The sequence below is a fragment of the Dermacentor andersoni genome, chromosome 11 (assembly GCF_023375885.2).
Source record: "Dermacentor andersoni chromosome 11, qqDerAnde1_hic_scaffold, whole genome shotgun sequence".
Taxonomy (NCBI): Eukaryota; Metazoa; Arthropoda; class Arachnida; order Ixodida; family Ixodidae; genus Dermacentor; species Dermacentor andersoni.
Window position 1 is genome coordinate 52,399,542 of NC_092824.1, and position 17,744 is coordinate 52,417,285.

At 51.8% G+C, this 17,744-nt stretch overlaps 1 protein-coding gene and 1 long non-coding RNA gene across 2 annotated transcripts in view; one reads left to right on the forward strand and one right to left on the reverse strand.

Annotated features, from left to right (window-relative positions):
• The window catches only part of LOC126518192 (uncharacterized), a 99,955-nt gene extending 89,936 nt beyond the window's left edge, over nt 1–10,019 (reverse strand). Inside the window, exon 1 of the mRNA XM_072285148.1 lies at nt 9,389–10,019. Within this exon, the coding sequence (XP_072141249.1) occupies nt 9,389–9,473 (85 nt within the window). The 5' untranslated portion in view covers nt 9,474–10,019. The remainder of the gene's footprint in view (nt 1–9,388) is intronic.
• Nucleotides 1–17,744, forward strand: part of LOC140213957 (uncharacterized) — a 102,745-nt gene that overhangs the window by 64,082 nt on the left and 20,919 nt on the right. The window lies entirely within an intron of this gene.

Consider the following 17,744-nt stretch of genomic DNA (forward strand, 5'->3'; position numbering starts at 1 on the left):
GGCGCTCCTTTTCACGCATGACGAACGTGGAGAAAGAAAGGCACCCCAAGTGCCGCGGAGATAAAGAAAAGAAACGCATTATAAATAAAAATGGGCATTACGGCAAGATTCTCAGAGTACGAAAAGCAAAAACCACAGAGAGAAGAAACACGGCTTACAAATGTTGCAAACGCTAGACGGCCCCCTACAGACAGATATGTACTTGTCACAATCTGCCTGCTTTGAAGCTATACACAACAACAACCATCGAACACAACTATGGGGGCTTGCCGCGCTGAAATGGAACGCAGTGGAACCGCGTTCACCACTCGAGCAAGGTTACCGTATGTAACGGTCGCGCGGCTTAGTCCTGCGAGCGAATCGCATACCAACGGCGCGCGCATGCCATCAAGTCGAGGAGCCTACGTCGCCGTGCTCGTGGTTTGCGCACTCATCAACTACTAGCGGGCCACACGGACGCAACCGGGAATTGCTCTAGCGCGGTAGAAAAAGCCTGCGTAGCTATAATGCGCTCGAGCGGCAGCACGCATAGCGTTCCGCGTTGGCGAGCCCGGCGGCGGCCTACCGCGTGCCGAATTACCGCGAGATCCCGCTTACAGCGAACTCCCGCTTACAGCGAGCGGACCCCTTCGCAGCTGACAAACAGGGAGCTGGCTGCCCGGAGGAATTCTGTTGTGGAACTGGGCAAACTCCGCCCGTGTTGTCGAATATGCCGTCACGTTGCCGTTTTTGAGCCAGTTGAGGGGGGGGGAGGGAAGTGCCTACGGGTGACCTGTGAGTCAATCACAGCGGCGAAGGTTGAGATGATTCGGCAATATGGCTGCGCATTTGGCATATAGAGTAACCCGCGCCCCAGGAATGCTTCTTGCTTTGCCCACTGGGATAGTCCGCGAAATTTTAGTTCGTGGCAATTAAAGGTGCCGCAGTATTATAGTGCGGCAGCACAGAAAAGCCCGCTTGCGCGCATATTTCGAGCTGCTTTGATGGGCGGCTAACGCAATTTTCCTGGATTTTCGGCTAGCTCCGAAATAACTGTTTAGCTGCGAGTCGGTCGGCCTTGCTGCCTCTTCGTTCTCCCTCTGTTGGTCGTTCGGCATTGCTCAGTTTCGCCGAAGAAGATGCCAACTCACCAAGTTAGCTTCTTCTACTTCGAAATTTTGACACACGTTTCCTTTCCCCCTCAAGGGGGGGGGGGGGGGGGGCAAGTTGGCCGTTCGTTATCACATTCGGATTGGCGTAATGCGCGGGTCTTTACGGTATGCAGACCTGTTGCGCGCGTTCGCTCGCCTCTTTGCATGCGTGCGTGTCTGCGCGGAACCAAAACCACTCCGCAGCTTACGGTATGCGTTCTCATCGCGCCTGCCCCGGCCTACTGCACGCACCTCTGAGGGAAGAGCGCGCGGTACCGCTAGAGAGAGGGGGGGGTCGCGCTCGCGGGGATTGCTTTGACCCGCCCGCTTGACCCCCCAACTCACCCCCCTCCTCCTGCGCCTTCTCCGAGATGAAATATCGCGGACCGCTCTCTCGGAGCGGCACCCGCCTGACGGCACTCTGTATACCGTGCCGTGTCTCGTATGTGGTCTTGCATTTAATTAAAATTAAGCCTCCCCCCCCCCCCCCCCCCTGGCGTCCTTGACGCTTCGCGCGCGGCTATAGTATAGATTCGTACTCATATCGCGAGAGGAAAACCCGGCGCTGCAATCGTGCAACCTGCGTGGGAAACAATTCCTTAACAGTCTGCGCAGACGTGTTGTCGTTTTGAGGAAGTGTCAACATTCAAGAGTATGACGAGAAGTCATACTCTTGACGTTCTTTTCCTCCGCCTATTAAATAAAGGTGCCTATAAACACGGCCCTTAAAACCTCTCTCTCTCTCTCTCTCTCTCTCTCTCTATATATATATATATATATATATATATATATATATATATATATATATATATATATGTACGTGAACTGCTGCCATACGTGAACGCAGCTAGAAAAAAAAAGAAACGATGCGCCCGGCATTCTTGATTATTACTATATTTTATGACCAACGTAGTCGCACCTAAAACGTTATAGCTATACGGTGCCAATAAATTTTCTTCCCCGTGTCAAGACCACGATAACAACGTAAATAACGTCGGGCTCGTCATTTTCGAGACCAATTTCTGTCAGTATCAAATTAAAAAAAAAAAATCTTAAAAGTGTTTGCAAAACATACGTGCCTTGCCGTCTCAATTGACGTTCCCGAGCCCCCACGCACGGCAGCTTAGTGCCCTCATCTCTGCGCACTGTCATCCTTTCTTTATGTGCGAGTATCGCGGGGTGTACATAGTTTCGACAACTTCGAAAAAACAAAAACGCTTACGACTAATACGCATCACGCAGACGACTCGCATTCCATATACGTGCATGCGTACGCTTGTTATCATCATCATCAGCCTGGTTAGGCCCACTGCAGGGCAAAGGCCTCTCCCATACTTCTCCAAATACCCCGCTCATGTACTAATTGTGGCCATGTTGTCCCTGCAACGCTTCTTCTCGGTACAGCGCAGTTGGATGAGTGATAAATCTTGAGAAAGAGGCGATCTGAAGTCCGTGGCCACACGTCGGGGCATTTCCGCCTGCGCGCGCGGGTTTTCCGGAGCGAGCTTCGCGGCAAAAACCACGCGGCTCGATTCGTACATACGTCACGACCGACGCGTATGAGACCGGGTGATAAAAGATGGCCTCTGTTGCCAATCCGTGCATTAATCTTCTTTTTTTTTTTCACTTTCTCCGTTTCGCGGCAGCCTCGCCAATACGTACCTTCTTTTCAGTGCGCGTGCGACGACACTGTGCTTTACGCCAGCTATTGAATTGCATTAGGATTAAATTATACGGTTTTGCGTGTCAAAACCACGATCTGATTATGAGGCATGCCGTAACTGGCGGTGTCTGGATTAATTTTGACCACCTGGGGTTTCTTTAGCGTTGCACCTAAATCTAAGCGCACGCAGGTGGTTTCGCAGTTCGCCTCCCCCATCGAAATGCGGCCGCCGTGGCCGAGATTCGATCCCGCGACCTCGTGCTTAACATCCCAACACAGTAGCCACCAAGCAACCGCGGCGGGTGCCATTGACTTTCTGATTTTGCCAATAAATGAATATGACCTGTATAAAAGACACGAAGCTAACTCCCATAACCACAAAGGTGGGCATCATTTAAAGGCAAATCCCCGAGGATGCACGTCTTTCCAGAGCGCAGTGATTACGAGCCTGCGCACTTATCCGGGGCGCACATCCTTCGCATGTGTTACCGCGTGATCGCAGCACCTGTTGAGAACGTGAAAACCGTACACGTGTGTTACCGCAATTTCGTTTTCGGGTTCTCTTCTTTTTCCGCGACAGACATTTTCCCTCGAAGTGTGTTAAAGAAAAAAACAAAAAAACACAAGGAAGCAGCCGCTCATTCTCGCGAGTGACGTGGTAGTTACCTCTCCTCCTCATGCAGGTCGTCTCTCTCTCTCTCTCACACACACGCACATACAGAGAGAGTGAGAGATTGAGATGCGCACGCATGCGCACACGGACAACACACAAGTCCAGACGAGAGACCATGGCACGGATTGCCCCCGCACTACAGCTACCCACGCAGCAAGGAACGCGGACGCGCGACTTTTTTTTTTTTTTTTTCTCCTACCAGCGAACGAGGAAGGAAGGAATGGGAAGGAAAAAAAAAAAACAAAAACGTTGAACCCGCCACCGCGTTCTTCCCACGTAGTCGGGAGAAATTCTGCGCGCGTTATAATAATCCGCGTAGACCAGCGCCTCTGTTTTTTTTTTGTCGTCCGGCACGGCTTCCCGGGCGTTTAGTCACGCCTTCGTTAAGAACGCGGGCACGAACTCTCGAGAGACTACTACTGCCAGCTATAGTGTTCTGCCCACAAGGGGGAAAAAATTATATAAAAATAAAATGCGGCAAGTTTTCCGCGCTACCGTTACGCGCTCCTTGCTCGCCCTGTTTCCATATAGCAGAAGCCCACGGAATCTCCAGCAGAGAGAGAAACTTGAATACGCTCAAACAGCACGGTACGTAGTTTTCAGCAATGTTAAAGGCACAATTACAAAAAGAAAGGCCGTATCTAATTTAGACCCCCAGTGAAGTATACTTTCAATGCTTTAGGTGCATTTTACCAATAGCGGAAAGAGAGACATCTCTGTAGCGGGGAAAGCACAGGCAACCTTTATGTTTTCTTCCATTTATTTAACTCCGCCCTGCATCATGAATGGTTGCAGCTGAAAGGATATCGGCTGCGCCTCGATGGGTGCACCCGCTGTTGAGAAATAGATAAATCGCGGGGTTTTAACGATCCGAAACTCCACGGTGCCTCGTGGGGGACGCCAGTAGTGGAGAGGTCTTTATTTAATGAGATCATTATGACCACGCAACGACGTTAAAGTCAGGATTTCTCTCGCTTGGCCGCCCCGCTACGTTCGGACTTTGGGAGCTCAGTTCGCTGAAATCGCTAAATCGGCGAACAACGGGCTACATAGAAGTTGCTAATATTTTTTTCAATAACGAGGAGCGCCTATCTCAATCTGCGATCGAATTTCGCCAAGGCGCCTCTTTTTCAGACCCTCGTTTCTTTATATTCATTTTTTCGCTCGCTTGCTCGGTCACTCGAACGTTCGAAGAAAGCGCTTATACAGACGCGCTGGAGGAAAAATGACAAGAATGCCGGCCAACGCGGCAAGGTGCAGCAACGTCCGACGACGCGCTGCCTCTCTGACCCAGTGAACGCGTGAGCAACCTCGCTTGTGACTCATGGCAGGCGACCGCCAAGTATATGCGCGCGCATACCGCGTTTGCATGCAAATTTGCCGACGCCTTATATCGCGAGCTACGCATGCGGAGAAAAAGCGCGTGTCCCCCGGCGAAAGCAAGTCCAGGTATCCAGCGGATACGTCGCGCAACCGTGGCGAAAGCAGTGACGCTTTGGGATTTTCCGCCGCGTCATCGTGTGTGTCAAATATTCGTGGTATGCGCGGCTCTCAAATGTTACAGCAAGCGCCAGTTACCAGTGCAATGCGCATTTATCCTGGAAGTATACGAACAACACCCTCTACCGCCGTTTTTCCTGTTCCATGGCAGGTAAAAAAGAAAGAACTAAAAAGGACCTTATCTATGGTACCTTCTTTCTGTACCGTGAAGGAGGATGTGGTGTTAATATACGTTTGATTTCACCAGTGAGAATTAAAAAAAAAACGGATATATATATATATATATATATATATATATATATATATATATATATATATATATATATATATATATATATATATTCTTGGACGATTGTACTCGGAGAATGCGAGCAAACTTGAAAGTAGAAAAAAAATCGAGAAGCAGATATAGACAAAGCGACAGGACGGTGACTGGACTAACAACTGAACTTCATTCATGAAAACGAGCGATGGCTCGCCGACCGTAGTGTGGGCCTTGCAACGAGCTCGCCGAGATTCGGCACCGAGTGAGATGGCAGTTTTTACGAGCGTCCGCTCGTGTGCCTGTGACACGTGTTCGTGACCAGACTATGACATGCGCTTGTGGTCAGTCTATACGTACACTCGACTGCAAAAAGTCTACAGTCCGGGGCGTCTACGCAGTCATGGAGCACAAGCCTGCAATTGGTAATTGTAGATTGTACTGGTATAGGCGAACAGCGTGTGGTCGATACCGTTTTGCCGGCTACAGTGAAAAGACTGCCGGGAAATTCCAGGTTTTCCTGATCAGATCCGGGCGTCTGTAAACTTTTGCAGTCGATTGTAAGCACACATCTCTCTTGTACTGAAAGGGACGTATTAAACAGGAATATCAAGTTGTGCTGTGATTCTCAGCGCGGAATTCGAGTAAACGATGCTGGGCTTTCGTTTCATCCATTCGGAATTGATTCCGTACCGCCGATGATATATGTAAATGCAGTGCTGAAAGAAGACTTAACGCGTCTGAACTCATTCAGCGTCGCCGCTTGGTGCATTTTCGATGCGCGCGTGTGGTCTGCCTTCGCTCGAGCCTGTTTGACGAAGAGAGCGAAGACCTATAACCGCGGTGTCCCAGCCTACGCTGGCGGCTTCTGAGCAAGCCATGCCAGCCGCGATGTGCAGCCCGTATCGTGCGGCCCTAAAAGACAATAGACGAGACGATACGCGCGTGATCCGTCTCCACCGTGCGCGCTCTATTCTCGGCACATAGTAGCAATTTTTACGTAACCGCGACGAGCAGGCGTTGTGACATGGAAGAGAGAAAGAAAGAGAAGCCCGGATCGAATAAGCGCGCTCTCGCTCGAGACTTGCACAAACACGCCAGCGGCGGCCCGAGAACACGTTCTTGCGGATGGGCTGCGCGGGACGGACGGGCAAGTTTGTCTGGCGGCGACGACGAGGACGACTTCGCAGCGGTCACGACTCGATACGAGAGGCGGTTGCTCGGTGGAGCTCCGTTGCCGGGCGACCACTCGATCGCCGACAGCTGGGCCAGCACCGCACGTCAGGGTGTCCGTCCGCTGCGGCGGGGCGGGCGAATAGAGAGTTTTAGCGTACCGTTATATGCTGCCTTCGCCACCACCTGGCAGCTTTGGACGTCCCGCAGGTAGGCCGCGCCAGGTGCGAGCGCGCGCGTTTCGCGGCGTGGATTATGGTAGCCGCACAGCTGGCGGAGACGGCAGCGGAATGCTAAAACTCTCTAGTGAATATAGAAAAAAAAAAAAGGAGAGAGACACGTTCCTCGTAAGACGGGGCCCCGAAGGGATCAACACTAGGACGAACAAAAAAAATGAACGGGACGTCGACGGATGCCAACGTTTCGATGAGCGCGCTCGTCTTCGCCAGGCCAGCAGCTGCTAAACCCGCCTTGTTCCGACTGCCGTTGATCGCTTCCAGCGAGTGTGACTCAAAATACAGCAGCGACGAGTACGCCGTCCGCAACAAGTGAAAGCCCTTCTACGTTTACTACACACCGCGCGCCCGGATAGAACTCGGGTTGAAAGGCACCGAGGCAAGCGCACGGGACGTTCTTTTTTTTTTTTTTTTCGCGAGTCGCAAGGCGACGCGCCGCATTCCGGGGCGGTGGGAATGAAGCGACGGACGAGCGGGTTGGGGGGGTCAACGAGTGGGGGTCAAGTCGGCCGGCCGCCGATTTTCCCTCCCCTTCTCCTCCTCCTCCCTCCCGTATCTCTTTCCCCACTCGATTTCAAGGCGAAGTGGTGTTGAAGGGCCTGTCGAGTGAGTCACACCAGATGAAAAACCGCGGCGGTAGTGGCAGGTGAGCTTGATTCACATAGTGCGCGCGTCCGCGGTACCCTCCCCCCCCCCCCTCCCGCACCTCCATTTCGGTTGCATCACCCGCGGGAGCGCTGATTGGGGTGATGATGCATGCGGTGTGTCGCGGCATGCGAGCTGGTAGGGAAAAAAAAACGAAAACAAGCCGGACGAGGACGACGTTTCTTATTTTATTTTCTAACAAGAGGAGCTGCGGCGAAATCCCGGAGCTTTGATAGATCCGCGTTGTCGCATTCGCGATCGAACATTGGTTTGAGAAAAACGATCGAGGCGAACAAGGAAACGTTTGGCAGTGGTCACAACAGTATACTGAGTCCAAATAACAAAAAAATTAGGTGCTCGCTGGATTACTTTTGATAACACAACGCATGAATGCTAGTCGGACGTATATAGGGTGTCCCACCTAGTGTTAGCCAAGCTGTTCAAAGAAAAAAAAAAAGATTAACAAGTTGCGATGCGAGGTACGATGATAAGACCTACAATGTCCGGTCTTCAGAGGTCTGACGACCGGACTCTTTACTTTTTAAATCTTAAAACACACACGTTCACCTCGCCACAAGCGGTCATAAATGCAGGTGCACCTCAAGAACCGTAGCAGCGCTTTTGTGGCTTTGCGTATCGCATACGAGCGAGGCCATAGTCCCAGGACAGATCGTACGCGAACCTTTTTTTTTTTTTTTTTGCTACCCACGAACTGTTCCGAAAAAAGGCCTGCCACGTAAGTTTCCTAAAGCTGTCCGGAGGGAGCTTTCGCCGGAACACGCCACGAGGAAGTGTGCATAAGACAATCCTGGTCCACGTAGCGCACCAAAGCGGAGTTGTGAATTACGGGAACAAAGCCGAGGCCGTGTGTGTAGTCGAGACGCTCGCAAATCGCGAAGCGCGCGCGAGAACTTTCACTGCAGGAAAGTTGACTGCACACTGCAGTGGGGAAGGTTAATAAACACGCGAGCCGAAAATAAAACTGGACAACGATGGCTCGAACACGCACACCGTTCGCCTCGAAGCCACATGCGGTGTGACGCCTTTCGCTTCTGACCCATTTTTTATCGGCAATGTGTCGAGGTCCTTGTAAGCAGAAACCACTTCTGCACGTACTGCAATGCTTCGGCGGCGGCTTGTCAGTGGAACGGCATGGCTAGACCTGGCTACAGACGCGCGCTGTGCTTGAAAACGTAAATCAGGACACGGTGACGCGGAAAGTTACTTGCAACTTTTTTTTTCTTTTTTACATATTGTCAATAAAACCCACCGCAGTGGCTCATGGTAATGGCGCTTGTGCTGCTGAGTACGTTTGAGTGTCCCCGTTTCAATAACTGTGCATATGACGTGCATGGATGATTCAGCCTTTGATTGCGTCCTGTTTCTTCAGAAAGTGGTGCGATGAAGTTAGGTCATCTGCAGGTGAATAGATAGAATCGGCTGACGGAGAGACCTCACTGGACTTCAGATTGAGTTGGTATTGTTCCAGAGTGTAGAAATGCAGAAACAAATAGGTGAAAATATGTATATTTCTTTGTTTTACGTGTCTGCCTTGTACTTAATTTTTTACCCATGTGGTGTGTGATTTGCATAATTGTTGCGTCATTCCGCTGGCACCTCTGCGGCTCACTTGAAAAGCATGGTATCCTATTAAGTATCGCATTTTGTTTGCTGATGAGAGAGAATTCCGTCCAGCTGTCGCCTCGGAGATATATTTTTCTATGGGAGTACATCGTTATCAGCTGTTGATATCCCCAACGATTAGCAAAACAAAGCAGCGGTTCTAACTATTTCAGATTCATACGATGTCTACGCTTGAAGACAAGGCAGACTGGCCACTCCGCACAGACATTTGATTGTGCTTTGTGAACAATTTTCGGACAGGAGTGTACGGCCGTCAAGGCTTTCTTGCTATAAAAACTAGTGTGAACACTGAAGGGACGGACTGAATAAAGACACGCCAAATAATAAAAGGGCCATTCAAGGGCGGTGAATCGCCAGACCCACGGAGCTCGCTTCGTCCAGAACGAGAGCGAGTCCGCGGGCGAAACTGAGGTCGAACGAGACACTACACCTCACTTGGAAGCGACTGCGAAAGAAACTCACCTTCGTGGAAGACGAAGAGGATAAGCTGCAGAACGGCCAGTCGCAGCGACGACGACAGCATCGCGGCCCGCGTTGAAGAAGCCATCCCTCGCCTTCAGAGAAGTGTCAAAGTCGCTGGCAGTGGTAGAACGACAGCGCGAGGCATGAACAGCCGCCGCACACGGCCCACCTGTTCGACGCACCGAACACACACGCACCACGGCAGCGGGGTCCGTTTCACGCGCACAAACCGCGCGACAACACGCTCCGGGTAATCCCGTCGACTGTCGCCCACGTCAGCGAAGTCCAGGCTACGCGATTTCTCACGCTTTTTCGGGAATCCCGACGTCGTCTGCTGACGAGCTTCGGGTAGCAGACGACACTCGCAGCGACGCGGACGGCGTCCGTACAAGCACGAGAACAGCGCGTCAGTCGCGGCTTGACTTCTGCTTCTTTTTCTTCTTCCCTGCCGCCCAGCACGCGTCGAACCGACCAACTGGCGGACAGATCAATCAATCCCGCGAAACTTCCGCTGCAACTCGGAATGACCGCCGCGGAAACGGAGGTCGTCGAAGACGGCGAGACACCGCTCCGCCACGTGCCGACGGGAGACGAGCGGAGTCGACGAGCGTAGCCTGTTTCTGCGTCTACCTCCGGCGACGTCGGAGGCCTGAATGAGCCGGCCAGGCTAGAGAAGAGAGGGGGGTCCCGGGGGGTGGCGGGAGGGAGTTGCGTGTGTGTGGTGGCGGGGCGAGGGGGGGGGGGGGGGGGGAGTCGGTCTGCGGACGGGACCGGCCCGCAAACGGCTCGGGTGTTGTGGTGGTGGGGCGCTACGGCGAGTTTTCGAGAGCGACCGTGCGTGCGTTTGTTTCGCTTCCTCGCGAGTACGAAGAAGAAGTGGAGAAGGCAAACGAGAGGAAGGGGGAATACGCTGGTGGGGAGGCAGAAAGAGATAGAGGAAACCAAGGGAAAGGACGCGTCCTCCGGGCGAGGAGGCGGAATCTCGAAAACCCACATACGTCTGAAAAGAAGTTCCAGCTGGAGAGAGTTGTGCGTGCGTGTGTGCGCAGCACTACTCGTTTCTCCGTGCGTCCGAATGCTCCCGCTCTTGCCGCTCTCCTTCGGTCGGTCGCTTCCCGAGCCTCCTTCCACTTGCCTTGTGTGCCGGCACTCTTGGCTTCGCGCAGTTTTGCGTGTGTGGTCGTCTCGGCAGGTCCGCTTGTCTGCCCGAGACCGGCCGGCCCAGGTCCGGAGAAGAAGAGAAGTCTCTGGTTTCGGGCAGAAGACGCCGCCCGGGAACCGGGAAGGAACAAAGAGCACACACCGTGCTTTCTTGCCCTCCACTCTCTTTCATTCTTCTTTTCTTTCTCTCTCGAGGTGAACGAAGAGATAGAGCTGGAGTCGTAAATAGGGATAGATCGGCACCCTCCACCCCTCCTCTTTTCCTCAATAGGTGGTGTCGTTCGGCGGACCTCTCGTCGCGCCTGATGCTTACGATGCCAGCCGCGCATGCCGGTAATTCGCTCGCTGCACGCAAGTCGGCGCTGCTGCGGCCGCCCTCCCCTCTCGCCTCCCTAGCTGCGTTTGGTTTGGCACATTTCGACTCGCCTTATTATGTGCGTGCCCGAGACGAAGCAGACGACGACGGCGCGGTGCGCCTCAGGCGAAGCGGGGCTTGCATGCGCGCTGACTGGCGAGATGGAGTGGTCGGTATCGTTTGTCAAAGGAGATGCTTGTTTTTGCCACTGCTGCGTCTTCGGGACTCTCTCTAGGCTAGACGGAATCTCGCCCCCTTTTCCTTTCCTCCACCGCATTCGGTTGCTTGTTGCTGGTACGTTTGTTTGTTGTCAGTAGGTTGTACAGAGAGCCGAAGAAAGCTTTGTCGGCTCTGAATTCCTTCCGCTTTGCGTGGACGGGCTACCTGGACCAGTTAAGTGCGGTCAATCCTGAAACCAGCGTACTATTGTGCACACTTGCACGAACGTGTTCGGGAACCCTAGTGCACGAACGTGTTCGGGGACCCTAGTGCCCGAACATTCTATGCAAAACAAACGGGTCCACTTCGAATAGGGAGTGAGCTCGATAGCAAAATTAGACGCTAATACTCCCACTCGCTGCAACATAATTTAGCTGTGAATAGTGATTAAATGTAACATGCGTAGGGCTGATAGCCGGTGGACCACTAGAGTTACAGAATGGGTGCCAAGGGAAGGGAAGCGCAGTGGAGGACAACAGAAAGTTAGGTGGGGTGATGAAGTTAGACAATTTGCAGGCGCAAGTTGGAATCAGCTAGCGCAAGACCTCCGAACTTGGAGACCGCTGAGAGAGGCCTTCGTCCTGCAGTGGACATAAGAAAAAAAAAAAAAAACGCAGGCTTGTAATGATGACGAAATGCAAGTTGTGCATTTGGTTACGTCATTTCTACCCTTGTGCTCACACGATTTCTTCAGCACGACGTTTCACGTATCCCCTGCGGCTGCGTCCTTGATATAGTCTACCCGATTTCTTGGGTGTGCTTCTTTAGTATGACAGACAGGGGAAGGGAGCTAATTAAGCCTGGCTCGCGTAAGTTTGGTTTGTTGGATGCTTAAGGTGTTCACTACACGCCGGTTGCTTGGCAGTCCGGTTCGGCAGTGCCACAACAAAGGCAACACTGCCTTTGTTGAGGTAAGGCTGCCTGCCTCGCTACTGAGAAATTGGCCGCACCGCTTGTTTATGAGTTCAGTGTCGTACGGATATGCGCGCAGAAGGCGCGAGACGTCACCTGCTGCCCACACGCGTCTGGAGAGCCTCTTGTTCGCAAGTTTCCAAGTGCTGTTTTCCTTCCCTTCGACGTTGAGGCGCCGTCAGGACCAAACGCAGCATTCCTCACGTCGTAAATTTCTTGACATTCTGTGTCGACAAATTCAGCATCAACGGAAGCCACTGTGCCGCCACTGTGGAGACGACCCTAATGCTCCCAACATTTTGCGGCAAGGTTTCCCGACGCTACACCTTATGTCCACCTTCACATTCCCCAGCTCCACACCTATCGCCCAGTGAGTGAGCGCAGCCGCTTCGTACCAACGGTCTTTGCGGTGTTCCTCGGCGTGAATGCTGAAGCCCTGCACTGAGGGCCCCGACAACCTGACTGCCTTTCCTGCAATAAGGTGCTCTCTCTCTCTCTTTCTCTCTCTCTCTCTTTCTCTCTCTGCGGGCGTTTCTGTGGGCCCGATAAGACGAAGCGCGACTAAACGGAGCCTTTGTTCGTGACACTGCCTTTGTTGAGGCAAGGCTGCCTAATCGATCTAATCCGAAGGCCGCGAACCCATTAATCCACGCTATCTGCATGCACGCGCCAGCACGCTATGGAGTTGTGCGCACCGTCACATACGTGCTTCGTCGCGTACTTGCGAGCGAACGTGACTTGAAGTCAAATAGTTAATCTTTAGCATAGCAGAGACATATGTACTATAATGTAGGTATACGTATGCAAGAATGCGGAAACGCGTGATCGCGAACTATAGCTGCGATGAAGGCAATCACACACGTTGGGGCACATGTGAATAAACGAAGCAAGCGATACTGGTTCGTATACGACCACATCTCTATTCGAGTCAGCTGCTGCTTCACTGGGGTTGGCGGCAATAATCACAGTTCCGTTTTGTTTTCTGTAATTATTTTTCTTTATTTTTTGTAGATTTTCAATCGCGAAGCGATGTTCTGGCAGGACAATATTATTCCGCAGCACTTTGCTGTTGACAGCTTCGCCGCAACATGGCGTCACTGTTACCAGATACGCGTTTTCCAGATGTACACTTATACTATTACGTTCACCTGCACCGTGCTTAAACAAGAGTAATTTCCGGTACCAAAATTTATTAATTTTTGCTATATACGCGCTTTCGCTATATAATTGCGCCATGTGCCGCGTAACTCACTGGTAGATTTGATTATACGATGGTTGATCACGTTCGACGTCGCATATCGAAAAAAGAAAAGTGATTGAGACGCTTTAATGGAGGCTTCGGATTAATTGTAGAGCACCAGAATCGCTTCAATCTGCATTGAAAACACGGTGTGCCCGTTATCAGGTAGTGTGCGCGCCGGACGTGGCGATACCCTTTGTCATTGACGAGTCATACATATTTTGCGACTCTCTGTATACAATAAACCGTTGCTTTTTTTCTGCTTGTGTCTTTTATGATTAGACTCGTAGCCGCGATCTCAATTAGAGAAGCTTTTTTTAATTCTTTGTTTTTCTGCGATATGCTTGGACAGTTACTTGCACTTCTTCTTGGACAGCATGCTTCTTGGACAGAATGCTTGGACAGTTTCTTCAGCAAAGTTGCAAGTCTGCGTTCGTGCCTTCTAGTTTCTGTGCCGTATACTTTACTCCACGATTAATCGCGCAGTTCCTTCTTTTTTTACCTGAAGCTGACATGCGCCAAGTGGCCCGATACGACGTTTTATACGCGAGAACTTTTCCAGTCCGGCTCCTTCGCAAAGCTACCGCCGCGGCCGAGACTCGAACCCGGGATATCGATCGCGCTCGGAGGCATCGAACGCCATAGCGTGTTCTGAGGTATATATGCCGTGGCGGGTTCGCTCGGAGACGGAGGTATTCCGACACGCGGTATATTTGGAGCACTTATAAAGTGCACGAACTCTTCTTTCCGGGACTCCCCGCGCCCTGCGTTCTTCTTCGAGAGTTGCCCGGATGCGTCACGACTTCGCACTGTAAGCACGCAGAGAATGCGGGTGCGAAACTTTCGCGAGCTTTGAGACCTGTCCGCGCGGCCACGACCACTGACGGCCCCTCGAGCTTTCTCAGACTGATGAACTGAAGAAATTGCAGAGCTGCAGCAGGCGTTCCTCCCTCTATCTCGCGCGTCGCGCTAAAAAGAAAACGAAAATAAAGGTAAGAAAGAAGCAGAAGAAGAAGAAAAGCTATCAAAAGCAGAATGTGCAGTACGGACACTTTTCCTTCTCCGCGTTGTGGCAGCTATGCTTGTAAGCCGGGAAGTCTTGCGGAAACCCGTTTTTGGCCTCCAAGTTTGCCAAGGAAACCAAAGTATTTTTTTGTCCCGCAGTCGAACCCAGGCCGCCCGACAATGCCCAGGCCGCCCGACAACCAATTTCCCGTATGCTTTCGTCGTCAGGTTTCCAACATGCTTCCCCAGTAGGCTGCACGAATTCCAACAAATTTCGAACGAGGTCTCGTGAAGGTTCCAACAGCTTCAAATAGGTTCCTACAATGCGCCCAATAGGCTTTCAGCATAGGGTCCCACCAGGTTTCTAATAGGCCACGGGCCCACGTTGAAACATGGAATCCAACAAATTTCCAACAAAGTTCCGTCAGGTTCCAACAGCTTCCAGCATACTCTAACAGGGCATCCAACGCATTTCCAACGAGATACCGCCGGTTTCAAGCAGCTCCGAATAAGAGAGTTTCAGATTAGGGGACACAAGCGGTTTGCGTACGCAAGAATTAGGGGCGACGATACTGCGCATGCGCAGACCAGGACGTAGGTGTCTGCGCATGCGCAGTACCGTGGCCCCTAGTTCTTGTGTACGCAAGCCGCTTGCCTCCCCTAATCTAAAACCCTCTATTTTGAGCAGGCACACTCAATTTGCCGACGCGTCGACCGATGGATCAGACAGTTCGGAAGCAATCGCGTTTCTCCGTCATAGAATGTGTTTGACGGATGCCTAAGCAATGCGACCGTGCGCAGATCATGTCGCGTCACATGCGGCCGAGATGCGAGTCACGTGTGTAGATTCAGAGTTGGGGCGCGTTCTCTATTAAAGCAGCAACAGAGGGGAGTGAACTGTTGAAGGGAACACTTGAGTACAGAGCATACATGTCTGGAGTTCCCTCGCTCGCAAGCGTACAATCGCCTATAAATTTGCGGCAGATAGCTTGTGGTTGATAGCTCGGTCTCTGTTCGACACACCACAGGTGCAGGGCACAACCATTGCTTCCGCAGCCACTTGCTGCTATAGGTTCCTCTCTCCAACCTCCCCACCGCGTGTTTTAGATCTACTTGTTGCGCACCGCAGGGTTCTCCCGCGGGTTATATGCGGCAAGCCCGATTGTTGTTGTACGATGGCCGGTGGCTCGGAAGGTGCTTCTTTCTATCCGGCGCCGCTCGCGTAATCAGCCAGGCAGAACGTCTCGGATTTTAATTGTTATCTGGCCCAGGGCGCCGCGGCGCGGTAGCGAGATGGAAGTTAACGGCGGCATTGTATAGCCGCCCCGGTGGCAGGGTCCCGCGAGAGAGGGAAGCTGTAGCATGCATGCAGCAAAGCGTGCAGCATCATACATAAGAACAAGACGTCATTCGGGCAGACAGCGTGCATGCAAACGTGCAGTCAACTTGAACGTGTGCATATGTTGTGTGTGTGTGTTTGCGGTGGAAAGGTTCCGGGCTGGTTGATTTCGTCCCTCCCCGCTTCTCCTGGCGTTATACCCGTCGACGGCGCCTTTTTTTCGCCGCTGATACGCGATACACGAGTCGGGTCGGCCAGTCGCTCGGGCTGGCGAAAATTAATTTGGCCGCCGCGATGTTCCATCGGGCTAGCCAAGCGTGGAGACGACAACGGGGGGAGGGGGTAGACCATGGCATCGCTACGGCATCGCTGCAGGTTGCGGACGGCATCCGAGTGGTGCAGTGAAACGCACAGGTGTCGTTGAAGGCGACTCGCTGCCTCTCACATTGTCTATGGAAACGCGGAGGCGGAGTCTTTACCGCCTGTTCTCGCGGAAGACCGCGGGATCTTCTTATCAAGCGAGTAGAGTGTTCTTCAATTGTTGTCGATCTTTCCCGCTATGTCTTCCTTTTCTTTCCTTTGTTTGGTTTAGCTTTTAAACGCTTTATTAAACAATATATATTTTTTTATCACGAATCTCCCTGGACTCCCAACATTGTTTCAGCCTATACCGCCACTCAAGCAGCACCGACCATGGCAAGGCCGTTTACCCTTCTCCGGCCCATATTGTACTCCGGCCCGCAAATATCAAAGGAATGGAATGACCTTCCCGCTGCTGCTACACTTCATTCGAACTCTGTTAATTTCAGTTACATCGCTAAGCAACTCATCCACGGCAGTACCATAGCCTATTAGAAATTAATTAAGTGTACCGGATGGTGACTGATTGGTTGATTGATTGATGAGCGATATATCGATCAATCTATTTAGTTATAGTATTGGATGCGTCGGCAAGCAATATGTTTCCGGTCTTCACAACACAATGCAAGCTCACTGTGCGAAAACTAGACGACGGTAGAAAACACGAAAACGAAGACAAAGAGATGTGTTCGTTTCTCGTCCCTTGTCTAGTTTCCGTGATACAGAGTTTATTGATACGGTGGAGATGTTGGCACGGCTGATCGTCTGGCATGTTACTTCAGGTGCTCGGTGATAATTATGTCGCACACAGTGATCCCGCAAAAATAATAAAAAAAAAAGTCTGTGGTTTCACGCGTCAAAAGCACGATATGATCCGTAGTGGGGAACTCCGTATTAACTTTGACCGCCTGGGGATCTGTAACGTGCACCCAATGCACACGGTCCACGGGCGGTCTTTCGCATTTCGCTCCCATACAAATGGGGTGCCCCCGAGGCCGGGATTCGATCCCGCGCCCTCGCGATTAGTAGCGCAACGCGATATGCCACTGCTCCACCACTTTGCCTTCCACGCTGTGGCGGATGCCCTGCAGTAAAGCCACCCGTAGTCCGAACGAGAGGGGGCCCCCGATACCTAGAAGTAAGGTGCGCAGCCTCCGCCAGATGGACTATCATTCCAGATGGGAACTCCCTTCGCACAGCCAAGCACCAGCCAGAGGGATGCTTGTATAACCATTAGAAAGACCGGCGGCACCGGGATTCGAACCAAGTACCTCCCACAGGCGAGCTGGGAGGCACTGAGTACACACGTCTGGACGCTGCCTTGTATATCGCAGTGTGTGGGCGTCCACTGCAACATAACGTTGGGATGCAGTTCGCCAGATTTGATATGCACGCGTCTGATGTCTACGACGAGTTGTTCTTATGTACACGGGGACTTCAGGAATTGCAGTGTCGCTCGTAAGACGGCAAAGATGACTCAAGGCCTAATCAGCTCTCTGGTCAAAAATTTAAACGAGAGCTGACCGCAGTACAGCTATATCTCAGTGACTGAAGTGTGGTGACTGAGAGTAACACAGATGGTGACACTCACAAACGGGAACCACCCATCAATGGCAGATGATGTAAATGTAACAAAGCCGTCAGTGTAAATATGACAATGAACCTTGTAGCTGGTGTCAAAATTAAATTATGGTGTTTTACGTGCCAGAGAGAGAGAGAGAGAGAGAAATAGGAAAGAGATTAAAGGTATAGAGGTCGACCAGAC